The sequence below is a fragment of the Onychostruthus taczanowskii genome, unplaced genomic scaffold (genome assembly GCF_017590055.1).
Source record: "Onychostruthus taczanowskii isolate IOZ18803 unplaced genomic scaffold, ASM1759005v1 scaffold32, whole genome shotgun sequence".
Lineage (NCBI taxonomy): Eukaryota > Metazoa > Chordata > Aves > Passeriformes > Passeridae > Onychostruthus > Onychostruthus taczanowskii.
The window spans coordinates 7,508,100-7,524,597 of record NW_024500572.1 but is presented as its reverse complement, the minus strand read 5'-3'; the positions used below and the strand labels follow the sequence as shown (position 1 = coordinate 7,524,597).

Below are 16,498 nucleotides of genomic sequence, written 5' to 3'. Positions count from 1 at the left end.
ACTAAATATTTTTTTAGTCTATCAAACTGTTAGTGCAAAGTGGGATAAATGACACTAGAGGGCCAGTGATCCTGACCTGGAGGTTCTGTTGCTCATTGAGGCTCCAGATGCTAAGCACCTTTTCAGATGAGCCTGAGATCCCCTTGGCCTTCTCCCAGTCAAAGTCAAGGCTCATCACTGGCTCCTGGTGGCAAATGAGTCGGCTCAACGCTTTTCCCGTTGACACATTCCAGAGGACAACTGATCCATCTTCATAGCCAGCCAGAAGCACAGGTTGTGAACCACAGCTGAGCTGATTAAGGAAAAATAAAATTGTTGGAGAGTAAATAGTCTGTTAAGAAAATTACCATCCCTGTGTATGTTGTAGTCCAAGCACCAAGAGAATAAATTTAAATGCTGACTGGTGTACAAGTGAAAAGAAGTTTAGATATCTAAATGTCAAATTTTGATATTCCATCCACTTACAGAAAGCACTACTAGGTAATATGCACTTACAGGTTTTATATCTACATATCAAATTCTAAATTTTATATATATTATACATATTTAACATAGATAGATACATACATACATACATACATACAGAGAAAAATTTCTCTCTGAAAATCCAAACTATTGCCCTCTATAACAAATGAAAAGAGCCTGACTGAAATTTTCAGGAGCTTTACTTCATGGTCTGAACTTTGCACTTCACAGAAAAAATTCCACAGAGCAACTGAGTTATTGTCAATACTCGCCTGTGTGGGCATTGAGAAGTGCCATGCTCAGGGATTCCAGTTCCACACTGCCAGAGGGACTGCCTGCCCAAGTACCCCACAGTGCTTGAAGGGAAACACTGAACCTCCCAGCAGGAACCGCTGGGTCAGTCACCAAGGGGTTAATGGGCGCCCAAGTCCCACTGTAACCAATTGAAAGCTATTTTGATTAATGATGTCACAGGCCAAAGGGCAGGGCACCCTGGGCAGACACCTAATTTATTTAAGCCTCTGAAATAACTCAAAGAAGGGAACATTACTGGATTACATGTCACACTTAAGGAAAATATTCATCATTGCTCCAGCCAAAAGACTAATGGTGCTGTAAGCAGTACCTGGTTACAAGAGTGAAGATGCAAATCCCTAATGAAAAACAACTAAAACAATGGCAGCTCTTAATGCCAGTTATTTCTTTAATAGGAGAAGTATCAAAATAGATATTGGGATTATTACCACCTCATGTAGGCACATCTCAGAAATGTATCCAACAGGGTATTCAGATCTTTCCAAACACTGTCTGCTCCTACAGGATTTGTTTGCTCAGTATTCAATTAAGATAAAGGGCATAAAGAATTAAATTTTACCAGTATCACATTATTGAATGAAGTCAAACTCACTAGCTGTCAGTGTCACGATACAAACCTGTAGTGGCCAAAGGCTCACTGCCCTACTAATGGTCCAGACTGTTCTCCCACTGGTTATTCTGTGCTCTGGGGGAAGTTAAACTAACAAGAGATGGGTGGTCTGAGTAACACAACTTCTAAGTAGCAGCCTCATGTGCTTCCTTGGCCTTACTCAGCCTAGAAAAGTGCTTGAGGAATAGAGTTCAATGAGCAGGGAACAACATTGCTCCTTAAAAAAAGGAAACCAAGGGGAAATCCCTGTAGATTTAGGAAATCACCTACATCATCCTTCTGAACAGCTCTGTCCACACCTGGGATCTTGGAGGAGCCTCCTTCCTTCCTTCAAGATCCTTTTTCCTTTGAAAAGGTAGGGAGCATGCTCTGGCTAGAAAGGGCCACAAAGCAGGTTTCTCAGGGCCCAGAATTATGAACAATTTTTCTGTCAAAATTTTGATTTGCTAAAATAATATAACATCAGAGCAATGAATACCTTGATTCATACATTGCATCAGATACATGTGAATTAATGTTAACTCATCAGGTGTTTTGGATTAAGAATATCTGGTTTTGGATATCAGATATCAAAAATGTTTTTAAAGAATCTGAATAAAATGAGCATTCCAGATTTTATTTGTATTTAATAAAGGGTAAAATCTTCAAAGCAAAACAAAGTATTTAATAGGTACTTTTAAGTTTAAAGAAAGCCCCCAGTTAAAGCATAAAAACCCCCCACAGTTATTTGTGCTGCTCTTCTGTGAGCACAAGACTCCCTCAGAGCTGGGCTTTCACACAAGTCGTAGCTGTCATCAGGCAGTGAAACACATCAGCTCCTCTCCCTGCTCCAAGTGGGATGTTGGCTTCCACAGGAGCTCTTCACCCTTTTGCAGATGGCAGAGACAGGTGAGTGCTCAGCATTTCAGGAATGCCTAGCAATCTCTGTCTTTTTTTTGTGCTGTGGGGATTGCATTTTAGATTTGAAAACCAGTAATTTGCAAGTGAGATTGGTGTGTTTTAAAACCCAAGTACTGTTTCCTATGAAATGTAGGTCTCCCACACTACTTCTTCCTGACTTTCCTAACCATATGAAGTGTAGTATTTCAATGGGTACATGAACTAAAACAATAAAAGTTTATTTTTGAAAGATCAGTGGAGCTCTTGGTCTGAGCCTGGACTCACCAAGCAGTGCTTCACAACAGCCTATTTATTTCAATTCCCAATAACAGACACTGTTGGAGAGAAGTCACCATTCATGTTGTGTTTCAGTAGAAAAATTAAATTATAAATCATTGCTCTTCCTAAGCAGAACATGTTGTTGTTGCATTTGGATAACTGTCAAGGAAGGAAGAAAAGGTGCTCTGCTGTCAACTCAACAGGAATAATTGCAATAGTTTATATAAAGTAATAACTCGGCATTTCCAGTTTCGACATGTATTCTTCTTGTTGAATTATTTTGTTTGCACCATTATGCAATATGATGCGTTCCCCAAGGAGTGCAAAAAATTTAAGGGAAGACTATCCTTACTCCTACAAATGCTACTCCACCCAATTAGTAATAGCAGGAAGGTGTGAAACTGAAGGGACAATGTGTTTAAGAACCTGAATCTTCAAAAGAATGTGAAGGAACTAATATCTTTAAGGACAAACCTAGAAAAATAAGGGGGGAAAGTGCTCAAAAGAACAAAATAAATAGCTGCAAGCTTTTTGACTGCTTAGGAGAAGCCAGTGAGGCTTAATCTACAAGCCTAATCTCAGTTGCCTTCTGCTCTACAGTAAAGTTTCTCATTCACATTGCTGCTGGGGAGGTTTGTTGTTTACCTGAATTGCAGAAAAATATGATGGTACCTGGCTGCAGCCCCCAAACTCTCACTGGCCAACCACCCCAAGCACTCTTCCTGCAGACCTTTATGGGGCTCTCCCTGTCAGCTTCTGTTTCAACTTGTTAATTTACTGTGCCATAAGCAACATCAAATAGTCTCTTAGGCAACCCCTGAGTGCTGGGCTGGGAGTGCTCATCTCCTGGGTATGTCTGTATTGCCCAACACAGCCGTGCACAAAGAAATCCTGGAGGGCCTCTGTTCAGGAAGGGGTGCAGCTGGGTGAGCTCGTGCTCTCCTGGTTTATGGTTACAGGCTTACTCAGAGAGCCACTTCCAGTGCAACCACAGAACAGAATGCAGGGCATCGCTTTGGTACGCCACATGCAATTATTTCCCTAAGGGTATCCTCTTCCTCGTGCCTTTAAACCAAGTTGCACATATTTGTAAAAGGGCAAATACAGCTGTGAGACTCTAAGAAATTATCTATACTTGCCTGGTGCAGTCTAGGAAGTTATGGTGAGTTCTCAAAGTCAGAATTTGGATGGAATAATTTAGCTCTCCCAGTTCCCAGTCCTCTGCTTCATCCCCACTGGCAACAAAATCAAAAACTATATAAAATTAAGACTCTGCACCTGCTCTGCTTCCTGGAGGAATATCAATATTAATGCATGTAGAAAATATGGCAAGACAGAGGACTTCTTACAGAGGCAAGAAAAATTTTCAACACTGAACATTTCCACAGTTATCACCATCTTATTAAAAAATGTCAAGGAGACAGAAAGACCCATTCATTTCGTCAAGCACTGAACACTGATTGCATTTTTAGGATTGCACCTTGTTTAATAAAAGCCTAATCACCCTATTTAATTTCCTTTTTTTTTTTCCCCCTAGTTTTTAATTACAGCATGGAACTTCAACTGTGGCCTCTCTTGGCTTTTGTCTGAAGTCAGTAACTGAATTTCTCTAGATTTCTTTCGGTTCAAGATCTTGGGTGAAGACATTGAGGCCTCACTTTGATTGACAATATTTTCAACCAAAACCAACAGAAATGTTGCAATGGGCCTGCAGGAATGACACCCCTGGCATCTGCTCAGCTGGTCCTTGGACATGTAGCAGTGTGTTGTCAGGGGGTTACATGGGAATCAGCTTTGCCACCAATTCTCTGGAGATTTCAAGCCAATCACCTGAACTCCTTCCTCCCTCTACTGCCACCTTTTTGTATTACTTGTGTTCACTGCTGGCAGCCCATAAGCATTATTTGCTAAATATTTTGCAAATGTGTGTTTTTTTCACTAACTACTCTTATTTACCTTTTTGTCTGTAGTCAGTACCACCATAAATATTTTGTTCCTATTGTATGTCTGGAATAGAAATGTTCATAGAGTGTTTCCTCATCCTGAGGGCACTGAAGTGAATGGAATCTGCCATTAAAACCACTGTTTTTAAGCAACCCAAACATTTCTCATCAGTCTTAATGCAGTGAGAAACCATATCAAACAACTGGCTTTGGTAAGTCACTCATTTTCCTCTTGATTGATGCAAAAACTGTATCTATCCTAAGGATACAAAGCTTTCCTTCAGCATTTGCAAATCTTCCATTAAAGCTTGGAAAGCTCTGAAAGTTACATTAAGGATGTTCACAAATCTTTCCCCCCTTTAATAGTATAATTACTTGATTGGTTTGATTATAAATCAAAATCCAAGTGAAGAAAGATTCATGTGCTTCATATAAAATGAATCACAGGGAAAACATTTCACAATTAGCAGGCACTCTTGCCTTACCTGCCATAACTTCAGACACATGGGCATGCCCAGCTTGGCACCCACCTCTGGTTTCAAGGTACAGACTGACGTCTTGGATGGCAGCTCCAAAATCTGAACCTGACATCAGGAAAACAAGAGGAGTTGGTCAGGCTCCAGGTCAAAATTCTGCTGTTAAAAACACAAGTCTTTTGAGGTGATTAAGGTTAGTATAAGCTCTTCCAGTAAAAACTGTCTGGAGGAAATGGAGGAATGCATGCTAAGTTGGAGCTGTAAGGGGAATCTAGAGCTAACTAAAGAAGTGCATTGTTTTAGGAAAGACCAGACAAAACTGCTAGAGTGAACACATCCTCTTCTTCCACTCTTCTATTTAATTACAGCCTTCTTTTCAAACAGTGGATGACATTGTGCACACAACAGATAATACTGCAGACTGCTTAATCTGAACACATCCCCCCTGCTTTCTTTCCCCTTGTTCCAGCTCTATTGCTAATTTTTTGGCTGTATTCACCTGTGAACACTTGCATTCTCTCCTCTGTGCTGCTGTGGTAACACAGAGCTTGCGTGGAAATACAGGCAGTGTACACATGCAAGGGGATTTTTTATTTACTGCTGACTGCACTAACAAATCAATGATCAGCTAAGGCTGGCTGCAGCACTGTCTGCACACAGGTATTCCTAACACAACCATGTCTGACCCTGTGTAAAGCAGGGCCAGAAAATGCTGTGTTAAACACCTGTTCTCTCTACAGAGCAGCTTCCATTGTTGCTTGCTCCGATGGTAATGAATCATGGACCTGGTTTGTGTGGTTTTGATTTTTTTTTTTTTAACATTGGGCAAGTTGTTCCTCTGCCAAGGAAGTAGCTCATTTCCACCTCAGGATGATGGCAGGCGAGATCAGGGGAGTCTGCCTTTTTAGTTTGGTACTGGAAGATTTTGAGACTCTTGATTGATATGGCAGTGCCTCAGCTCTGGGCTAATTCTCAAGCCTGGAACTCTGGAGAAACAGAAGCTCTTGGGTATCAAAAACCTGTTGCCAGGAACATTGCTGTTTCTCACATGCATACTTAATCACCAAGGTGATCTTTTCTTCTAATTAACTAAACAATGGTCTGCATTATGTGGTAAAATTAAACTACTTGAAACATTTGATAAATCCAGCATTACCAGCCACTCTAGGCTCTTCCAGAATGTGCAAGAGCCCAACAGTGCTGTTGGACAGCCCCAGTCGTGCGAATTTCCTTAAGCATCTGAGATGAGGTATTACACAAATATGGCTCCTTTGGGAACCATCAGTCAAGGCCACGGCAGCTGTGATGGCTTTCTAATCCTATACCTTTAGTTCAAAGCTTGCCAGAACATCTTCCTATTTCTAGAGGCTGTCAGCCTGCCTGCCAAAAGCCAGCTGCACTCTAAGACTGTGAGTGCAGTGTACTGCACATAACATACAGAACACTTTCGAAAGCCACTGAGCAATAGAGCAGGAAACTGTTTTCCAGATTTGAGGAATAGTGACTACAGCCAAGAGCCATCTAGTCTGCAGACCAAACCTGGGAACAGACCAAAGTTTGATCATCTGGGAATTCTGGTTCTTTGGAGCTTCAATCTTAACAAAAGATGCTTTTCTCTTGTCAACTTTCTTGCTATCAACATAATGACCAAGTTAGCTGTGGCAGGAAATGGGCTATAAATATGAAGATGACCTGCCCTCATCTTGCCTCTTTCATCACTGTCTCTCCAAAGGGCATTGCCTCCTAGGCAAGACCAAAACTGCAACTTTTATGTAATAAAGAAGGGTAAGTGTGCTGTGATAAATTCACTTCTGCAGGTTAAAAGAAAAAAACAAACCTTCTTTGCTTTACCTTGACTAAAAACAGATGAACTGGTACAAGGGCTACAGTTGGGCTTGCAAAGGCCAAAGAAAAACAATGTGAAAAGCTTTGTGCAGAAAGCAGGCAGGCATGACCTGCTGCCTGAGCTGGATTGACAGTTCCAGAGACTGTCTGCATTAAAGGCAACTGAGCCTTAGAAATAAATACTATTTCACATATTTTGACAACTGTAACCTAAAACTTGAAGTTCCGTGTTTATACTGGTTTTGCTTAATAGGAGAAAGATTTGCCTTCGCCTGAGGTTAACAGTGTTCCTGGGTGGCTAAAACTGGCCACAAGGAAACACACCCTTTCTCTTTTTCACATTAGTAAAGCTTTTAACATGTTTCTGGCAAATTGGCAAGAAAAGTGCATGTAACTCATAATTGGTGATTTAAATGCAATCATGAACAAATAAATGCCTGTTCAGATCTCATTATTTATGGACTGAACCTCCTTTAAGACAAAATTAGTCTTTTTTTGGACACCAGCCAAGCATAAACACTTATTAAGTCTTAATTTTAATCATAAGCTGCAAATGTACTGTGTCTCACACAGTGCTGCCTGTTTGGAAGCACTATATATTATGGGAGCTTATGTGAATTTATTGAAACATGACACAGTTCTAATGCAAAGGTTCACACACAGAGTGGAACTCTTCTACCTCAGGAGACTGCAAATCGTTCTCCTCTTGCAGGGCCCAAGCAAACAAATGAGAATAAAACAGAGATGAATTGTAAGCGACACCAGGGTAAACGTCTTCTATTTGGGTCAGTTGATTATTTAATTCTTCATTAGCGGGACTTCTCCGGCTGACACGAGAATGCACTTGTCAATTTTGTTTAACTTAAGTATTATTGAGCACAGCTTTAAAATGGGGGCAGTTCTTTGTTTGATCAGAACAAGGTATGGAACTTAGAATGGTTGTGTTTACTGGTGTCTGTGTCTGCAGGCATATCTCGTTCTGTAAAAGGGTGAACATTCTGGCTGTGAGTCAACAAAATACTTAAATATGTGCTTAACTTCTGTATAATAAAAATATCACATTTGCTTGCAATATAGGCACTTATTACTTCATGTATAAAATATGAAAATTTCAGTTTCAAGATACACAACCTATAGTCCAGAAAAACATGTGAACTTTTATGCTCATCAGCAATTTGCACTTAACTACTATATTTCATTTCATATTTATGCCACTTTTTTCTTCTTTCACAATTTCAGTATTTTGATGTCCAGTATTAGGTATTATTTTTGTGTGATCTCAAACAGTCTGTTGTAGAAAACGAAACTGTAATTTCTACAAAGCAGAAGTGGACATTGCCAACAAAGCTGTCAGTCAGTGAGTGCTGTGATAGTGGCATTAGATGTGGACTTACCCAGTAGGAACTGAAACAGACCCTGCAATTATCTCACACAGAGCAAACCTCTGGCTGGTAATAGTAATTCAACTATTTCCAGCCCCAGTTCCAGGTAAGGAATTGGCCTGGGGTGAAAGACCATGTATTGCATTACAAATCACCTGCACCTCCCCTCTTCTCACCAAACCCCATTCAGCTTCAGATGGAATATAAGCTCCTCCATCTGAGGGCAGACCTGCTGGCCATTAGTTCCCAGAAGGACTCTTGTTCCCAGTATTCAGCAGCACCAGAAAAGTTTTCAAAACTCCTACATGTAAAGATCAGCAGCAGCTGCAAGTACTTAAATGTCAGACAAATCTTGGGGTGGTATCCTTGTTATTAAAGCATGAGTTATATAACTCAGTCATCCTTGTGGCAGTAAAATTAGTGATTAAAACCCCCAAAGGTTTCTTGTACTGCCTGCTCTTGAGCAGAGAATTCAATGGCACTGATGTTTCCCCTTCTGAACTATGTAATTTCAGTACCAAAAGCAACCTCTCAAGCACAGAGAAAGAGACACTTCCTACCTCCTCCAGGCTTCTGGCTGCCATGGCCATTAGCCAGCGTCCCTGCGCCACGTTTAACAGAGAGCACCGGCAGAATCCCACATGCTCCGTGAAGACACAATCCGTCACTGAAGTCCGTCCCTCTGCTAAATCCCACAAGCAGATCCTCTGGTCGCGCCCCTGACTGTTACAGTGAAACAAGTTATCCATGAGCTGCAGTCTGAGGAAGCCTGGCTGCCTGCAGGGCAGTAACTTGAACTGGGTCTTTAACAGACAGTAAAGGACCAAGCTTTGAACAGCTTCTGTGGGGATGTTAATTGGGTGTTTTATGAAATGTGGGGGAGTTCAGTGTCCCCGAGACCACCACCCTTCTGCCAACTGTGGAACTGGCCAAGAGGTTCAACTGTCCCTGGGAGAGGAGAGGCTTGGGAGCAGGTCAGATATAACTGTCAGGATATATAGATATATATCAGACAGACATATAACTGTCAGGAAACAGTTTCTGTTTCCTTGTGCAGAGAGGCTGAGTTGTGCTATTTATATGTGAGAATATATTTGTAAAGTCTCATGAGCAGTTGAATATATACACAGTGAAAAAATACTTACATTTTATCATTGATTAGATCTAATTTAAAAGGAAACAAAAGTAACCCAAGATTTACACATGTAACACTCATTCACCCTAGGAATGAAACAGAAATGTCATGCATGTGTTGACAGTTGAAAGACAAGAGCAAGAAAAGACCTCATCAGAGATAAATAAGAAGTGACAGTTATTCAGTGGTCAACTTCCCACAGCCACAGGGCACAGAGGGCTCCTAGGACCGTGCACGTGCGGAGACACAACGGAGAGAGACTGGCACACAATGAGAGTGACTGCTCAGGGAAACGCTGTGCCTGAAACACCCAAGGCCAGCGAGCAGCCGAGGCAGGAGCGCAGCTCCCACGAGATCCTCGCACAGCCCGTCCCAGAGGCTTTGTGCTGCTCCCAGGCGGGCGGAGCGAGGGGGCCACACCAAGGGCACAGCAGGAATTGTTGCAGATTTATGGGATCCCACTGGCTCTGGAACACAGTAGCACAGTGCAGAAGCTTCCAATCCATAAACTACCTTAGCACAGGATATATGTCCTCATCTTATCACCTGGGCAAGGAGTCATCAAAAATCCCTCACCCATGTCTTACTTTAATTAGCAGTATCACCTGAAGAAGCATGAAACCAAAACAGAGGAGATGTAAATCTACAGACTGCTGGGACTTCTTCAATATCAGTGCTGTTCAGCTGAGTGACAAACTGACACAACATTTATAGCACTGCGGATACAAACCGTGTGATACTGCAAGAAATTGCTGTGATTTAGCTTTACAAGAGAGAAATATAAAATACAGATAAATGCTGTCCTAAAACTGCACTGGTATGTGAAATGTTAGAACTATACAGTAAAAACAGAGGTACAGCAAAACTCTATAATTATACAAACAATGCTCATTCAATATGATTTTATGGGGGAATGTTGATAATTGTACTTAAGCAGATAAGAAATATAAATGCTAATGAGTTCCACTGTATATTATGAGATGTCTTCTCTAGATAAACATGTCAGAACACCTCCTAATCATACAGACACTTTGGCATCTACTCTAGATCACCTGTCTAATCCAAAGTATACAAATCTTCCTGACTTTCCCTTGCTAAACAAGAACAGAAAGTATTTTGCAACAAAGCAAAAGCATGAAACGCAGCATTCTTGCTCATTTTCAGTCTTCCACTCTCCATCACTGATTCTTCTCTTTCTTGCTTCCCTTTTCTCCATCTCCCTTCTATTTATGAATTCTTTTTTTCAATCTCCCCCAGGAACCAGCAGTGAAAAGTTCGTCAACTTCAAATCCAAGTGTATTTCCTTGACCCAAAGACCTCACCTGTTCTTAGCAAAGACACTACAGGTCCCAAGTTGTTCTGATATCATAACACACATCATAAATAAATTAATTGCACCTGTCCCCCTCCACCCCCCTACACTTTTTATTCTAGAGTTTTTCTGTCTTTTTTTACTTCAGTACATTTCCATAAGTGTTGGAGAAACTTTAAGTGACTCCAGAATTAAGAGAATCCTTTGTGTCCCCGCCCCCTTTTTTTTCCCTTCAATCACGGACAAGCGACAAGAATAATTTCACTGTTTTTTGCCTGCTTTGCTAACCTGAGAAGCCTGTCTTTACCACCCATTGTCTCCACGCAGCAGACAGATTTTCTTCCATGGCCATCCAATGCTGTGTCCACTCTGTGTGTTTTCAGGTTCCAGACATGGATAAACCCATTCTCAGATCTGGCAGTAGAAAGAGATGCTTTTAGTGTGAGCACTGCATGGAGGTGATCAGAGTCTGATGCTTCTCATTTTGTTTGTTTGTTTCAGCTGAAGCTGCATGCACAAGTAACACACCCATCATGCAAAACCATGAACGCTGCTGTTTTCCCCAGAAACACTTTGTCAAAATAATACACTCCAATTCAAAAGGAAACAACCATATAACACTCAGCAGAGCCAGAAATCCTGGTGTATTTACCCAGAGAAAAGAAGGGGGATATCAGGTTCTGGGCCTCCACAGGAAAAATGCAGAGTGTGGATTGCAGCACTGGTACCTCTGAGCACAAACTGTGGATCCGGAGGTGGCAGAGCCATCGGAGCCGTGAGCTGGAGGGGTGAGAAGCAGACACAGATATCACAGAGGTAAAGCAGCCTAAAGTGAAATGACAACTTTAAATATATTCTGAGCAGGACACTTGCTTGTGCTCTTTCCTCTCTGAATTTTCTTTATTGAGTGTTCTTTCTATTTGCCACCCAGCTGAGAGTGAAGTATTTCCTCTTAAGATGAGCTGACGAAGCAGGTGCCCAACCTGCTCTTTGCTGCATTCCTCTCTCAGCAAGGTGCTGAGCCGGCCACGCGCATGCACCTCTCGCACACTTGTAAATCCCAAATCGGTCAGCTGCTCTCCCTGTGCTAAAGGGAGATAAATACAAGAAACGTGACACCCATAATTTGAGTGGGCAAGCAATTCATCATTCTGCTTTAGCCCCCTGGCTAAGTCTTTCCCCTTCCTCCCCACAAAAATACTACTTTTGTGGTTTTTTCAGAAAAGCATTGCAGTGAACATATCAACTGAAGAGAATTTCAGATCACAGAATCACTATGTTGGAAGAGACCTTCAAGATCATGGAGTCCAACCCATGCCCTAACACCTCAACTAAACCACGGCACCGAGTGCCACATCCAGGGACGGTGACTCCACTGCGTCCTCGGGCAGACCATTCCAGTACTTTATCACTCTTTCCGTAAAAAATTTTTTCCTAATGTCCAACTGTAGAAGGAGGAATTACAAGTGACCTTGCCAGTATATGGGGGGAGGGGCTGCCCTGTCCCACACAGGAAACTCCTGGCAGAGGACAATTCCTGATGAGCTCACAGGGACAGCCTGTGTGATCCCCACAGGCACTCACTGCTCCGGCCCCTCACCAGCTATTTCCCTTCACATCAACAGCTTTGCAGGCAGCTGTGCACAAACACTGGAGAAGGAAGAGGACAAATTTTCTGTTCTGACTTGTTGCAAATGACCCTCCAGACCTGTGCTGAGACAAGGAAACCAGCAGCTGATTCAACTGGAAGTATAATTTACAGTTCATCGGCAAATGCATTACAATGTCCATTACAAGAAATATTTTCACCATGAGAAGTGTTTACTCCCTGCTCTGTGGCATTACTAGCCACACTTGTATATCTGCTTCTTCCTTGCTGACCTAACCTCACAAAGGGCAGCTTCTGCCACTGCAAGTGTCACCTGTCATCACTATTTCCCACAGATGTGTATATTACCCCAGATTAAACAAAAAGTGCTCAAAATTCAGTAAGGGATGATCAGCAGGTGTTTGCCTACTGGTTCCCAGCAGAGGAATTGCACAGAATCAGAATGGAGTGCAAGAGCTACGGGTTCCATGGCAAAACAGCCCAACTTTTCGTTGCCATCTCACCTCAGTACCAGCTTTCAAATTGTGTTTAATGGATGCACTTGCTAATGCACCTCATTTGCAGGTCTACATTGAGTGTTTATAGATCAGTTATCACCATGGTATCTATAGGTTTTAATTAAGTGCAATTATCTTTTAGGGCTAGTGATGAAACAGGGTTCTTCGGTGTAATGTGCAGTTCTCTCTCAATACCACTGTGTAATTAGGTATGAGAATAATGAGCTCAGTGGATACCCTCTGTGTTTGAGGGCCCTGACTCATCTCTTTTATGAAGTTGTTGGATGATCCAGACTCATGGCAGGCTGGAGTAAATTTTCAGATGTACACGATGTGCATTTCGCCCCCACGGTGAGATGCAGCTCCCCAGTGCCCGGCTGCAACACGCTCCACCTGAGTTATAAACCTGTCAGGCCAAGGACTTTGTCACCAAGTGAAACCTCTTTGGGGTACTACAGCTGAGTGCTGGTGCCCTTACAACCAACACTTTGTAGATAAATAAAAGAGTAGCTAAGAGCTTGTTAGAGGGTCCCACTTCACAGTGGAGCAATTCTGGCTCACTGCACTGAGCAAGGAAATAGAACTGAGGCAACCCAGAGGCTATCTGGGATTACAAGGCAGGTTTTTAATAGCATTTTTCTAATTACTGACACAGAAGTTTTTGCTGACAGACAGCAAGTGTGTGCGTGGCTGTGGGAAGGGTTTTACCTGGCATGAAACAGACACTACTAATGCATGTCTTTACAAGGATGATATTTCAGAAAAATCCTCAGACCAGTTACAGGAAAAAAACCTACTGAAAACATACTTCTGAGCTGCAAGCTATTGAAGGGACTTTTTGCTCCTCAGAGTCTGGTTCCTTCCTTGCTTTTCTGCTAATCCTATATGTGCATCTGGAAATTTGGCTTAATAATGAATCTAATGTTTATTGAGTCCTTATTCCTTCCTATCATGATTTGGCAGATGAATGGCAGTGTGACAGTATTTAGTGTCTCATTTTTCTTCCAGCAGGTGTTGAGCTATAAAATTTCATCTTTGCTGTCTTTTTTAGCCATGAGCATGGACAAGTCACTTAAGACAAGATTTAATAAAAAGTTGTTAGGTACCCGCAGAAAGTCCCATGAGGTTGCAAAGAGATGGAAATTTGGGGTACTGGTAGTTTAATATCTCCAAAAAAGCATCAATCGGTTCCTGCTGACATACAAGCATGCTCAAAAAAATGACACTTAGCCTACCTTTAGCTCACAGGGTAGCTCAGTGTCTCCACCTTACAGGGATAATGAAGTATGTTGTGGTGTACTGATTCAAACAGATAATAGTTATACAGTGCTTTGCTAAGCAGACAGTTAAAAACTTGCTAAATATGATGACTGTAAGATGGTTAAAGCCTCTGGGGAAATTTTTCAAAAGTGCCTAAGTGATTTAGAAGGCTAAGACTCATTTCCAAATGAATTTTCAATCCTACATCTCTAGGACTTTTTAAAGTTTCACCCCAGGTGTCTAAAAATGAGTTCCCTAATTAGCACAACATTTATTTTCTTGTTAACTGTATCTAGCCTCGGGGAGACCAATCTGTTCTTGTTAACTGGGGATATCTGCAACAAATTTAATTAAATGAATTTGCTTAGTATTTAGTCTGGTCTGAGAGCAAATTCTGGCTCAAGGGCTTGAACAAGCAAAATGCAACCTACAGAAAAAAGTTCATTTAAAGGCATCTCTGGGCTACACTATGTTTGTCCCTGAGTTATTATCCTCCTGCCTCCTGTGAAAGGAGCAAAAAGACAAGAATACATGAATCATTTTGCTCATGACAGTATTTGCTTGCAAGACAGCATCACCTGCAAGAGAGGCAACACCTAACCATCAGGCTCTTGTTTTTTTTTAAACAAAGATCTTCCACTTCTTATTTCTTCCAGCCTTCCCTGTGCTGGTAACAGCACCGTCCTGCAGGAGCTGAGCTACACTGATGTGGCACAGACAAGGAGAAGGATTTTTCACAGAGTGCACTGCAAACCCTTGGGCTCCTGCACAAGTTACATTGCTACACAAGTGGGGAGTGGAAACCCAGCTGCTCAAATTAGGGTTTCAATTAGTGAGTGACTGAGTGCACCACACATGAGGTACCAAAAAGGGTTTTGTCTAAGAAAATGCATCTGCTAAATGCCTGAACAATTAAATTTCCTTCAAAATTGCATTATTTTAAAGAACAATTCACTATTAATATCCCTCATAAATCTTACTTTGCTTAGGTTGCAATTAGAATAATCCTCAAACCATTTGAATTTCTATGCAGTGGTATTTCAGTATCATCACTTCAGCATTTGATATGAAAAAGTTAAGCTTTTATTTAATGAGAGTCCTTTAAAATATGTAAATGTCAAAAGGATTACCTTAGAAAAATCTCTCAGAGAATTAAAAACATTAACAGATTCCCACAGGAAAAATTCCAGCAGAATTCAGCAATTCTCCTGTTCCCACTCCTGTCACTTATATTTCTATCACACATTGAAGCAAAAACAAATTGCTATTAAAATATCATCCAAACACCCTCCTCCCCCTAACAAACTCCATAGTTCACTTTGAGATACCAACAGCTCAAGCAAAGACAGGAAAAAATCCTCTTCTATTTTTCTTTAGGCTTATTTAGAGCAGTAAAACCTCAGTGGTAAAAGAGCTTTTTCAGGTATAGGAGAAATAAATCTCCCTAGGCATGTCTGGCAAACTGATTTGGGACTGAAACCAGCAGGTGTGCAGACATAATTACTACTGCAAAATATCCAACACATCCAGGTGTGCTCACAAACAGATACATGAAATCCCTGTTATTTTTTGACAATTCCCAGTCAACCAGGTGCCACCTCCCAAAGGAAAAATCAGAGCAAAGAATGAGTTGAGAAAGATTTGAATAAATTGTTCTTCCTCCTTTCCAGGCTTTTTCATTCATACAAAAGCCCTTTTTTTAGCCTGCAGTTCTGTGCCCACCTGCACCCCTGACAAACTCTGCCCTGTGTCCCAGCACTCTGTGCTCCAGTGCCTGAGTGTTTAGGAAGTGGGTCTTGAGCTGCAACTGCAGAGGCAGTCAGTGCAAATAACAGACTCCTTGAAGTTAATGGTGCAACGCAAACAATTTTGTTTGTTCCATTACATGTGCCATCTCCACCACTAAAATCCAGAGGGCAGCCCTTGCAGTATGAGCTTTCCAAAGGCAATGTTCCCACGTTTCCAGCCTCCAATCACTGCAGACTATGAGGTTTCTCAGTGGTGAAAGCACAAACTACTCTCAGCCCAAGCAACGCCCCATACCAGGGCTGCTGGGAGTGCCGTGGCCTTTCCTTGGGGCTCAACAGCCTCAAGAGAACCCAAGGGTCCCAAAGCACCCAATTCCCATCTCTGAACTGTGCTACAACACAGCAGCACTTGGAAGTATCTTACACATTCCTGGTTGTCACAAAATGCTGCCTGGCTCTATGGCACTTCTCAGAAGCCAAGAGTGGGAATTTAGTGCTACAGAACCCATTCGATCAGTAACATTTTCATACATGATTAAAACAGATGCCAGACAAATCCATGCAAGTTGAACAAGCTGAAGTTCACCTCATCTGACTGCAAAAGTGAAATTTTTATAGGTTTTTGACTACAAATGGTCTGAAAGCAGGTATATGATTTGGTAAACAATTCTTCAGGCATGTTGTGACAAATTTTTAAGCCCAGCTTTTCATTTTTCATATATAAAATAAAAAATATCAGAACA

At 41.6% G+C, this 16,498-nt stretch overlaps 1 protein-coding gene across 4 annotated transcripts in view; it reads right to left on the bottom strand.

The window, feature by feature from the left end:
* GNB1L (G protein subunit beta 1 like) overlaps nucleotides 1–16,498 on the bottom strand; it is a 44,714-nt gene that overhangs the window by 7,641 nt on the left and 20,575 nt on the right. For 3 of the 4 annotated variants that reach the window (XM_041410391.1, XM_041410393.1, XM_041410392.1), the window contains 5 exons: nucleotides 11,294–11,421; nucleotides 10,930–11,055; nucleotides 8,755–8,917; nucleotides 4,977–5,075; nucleotides 77–292 (listed from right to left, as the gene is read on the bottom strand). In XM_041410391.1, coding sequence (XP_041266325.1) covers nucleotides 77–292; nucleotides 4,977–5,075; nucleotides 8,755–8,917; nucleotides 10,930–11,055; nucleotides 11,294–11,421 — 732 coding nt within the window. The remainder of the gene's footprint in view (nucleotides 1–76; nucleotides 293–4,976; nucleotides 5,076–8,754; nucleotides 8,918–10,929; nucleotides 11,056–11,293; nucleotides 11,422–16,498) is intronic. The other variant, XM_041410394.1, reaches the window with a different exon arrangement.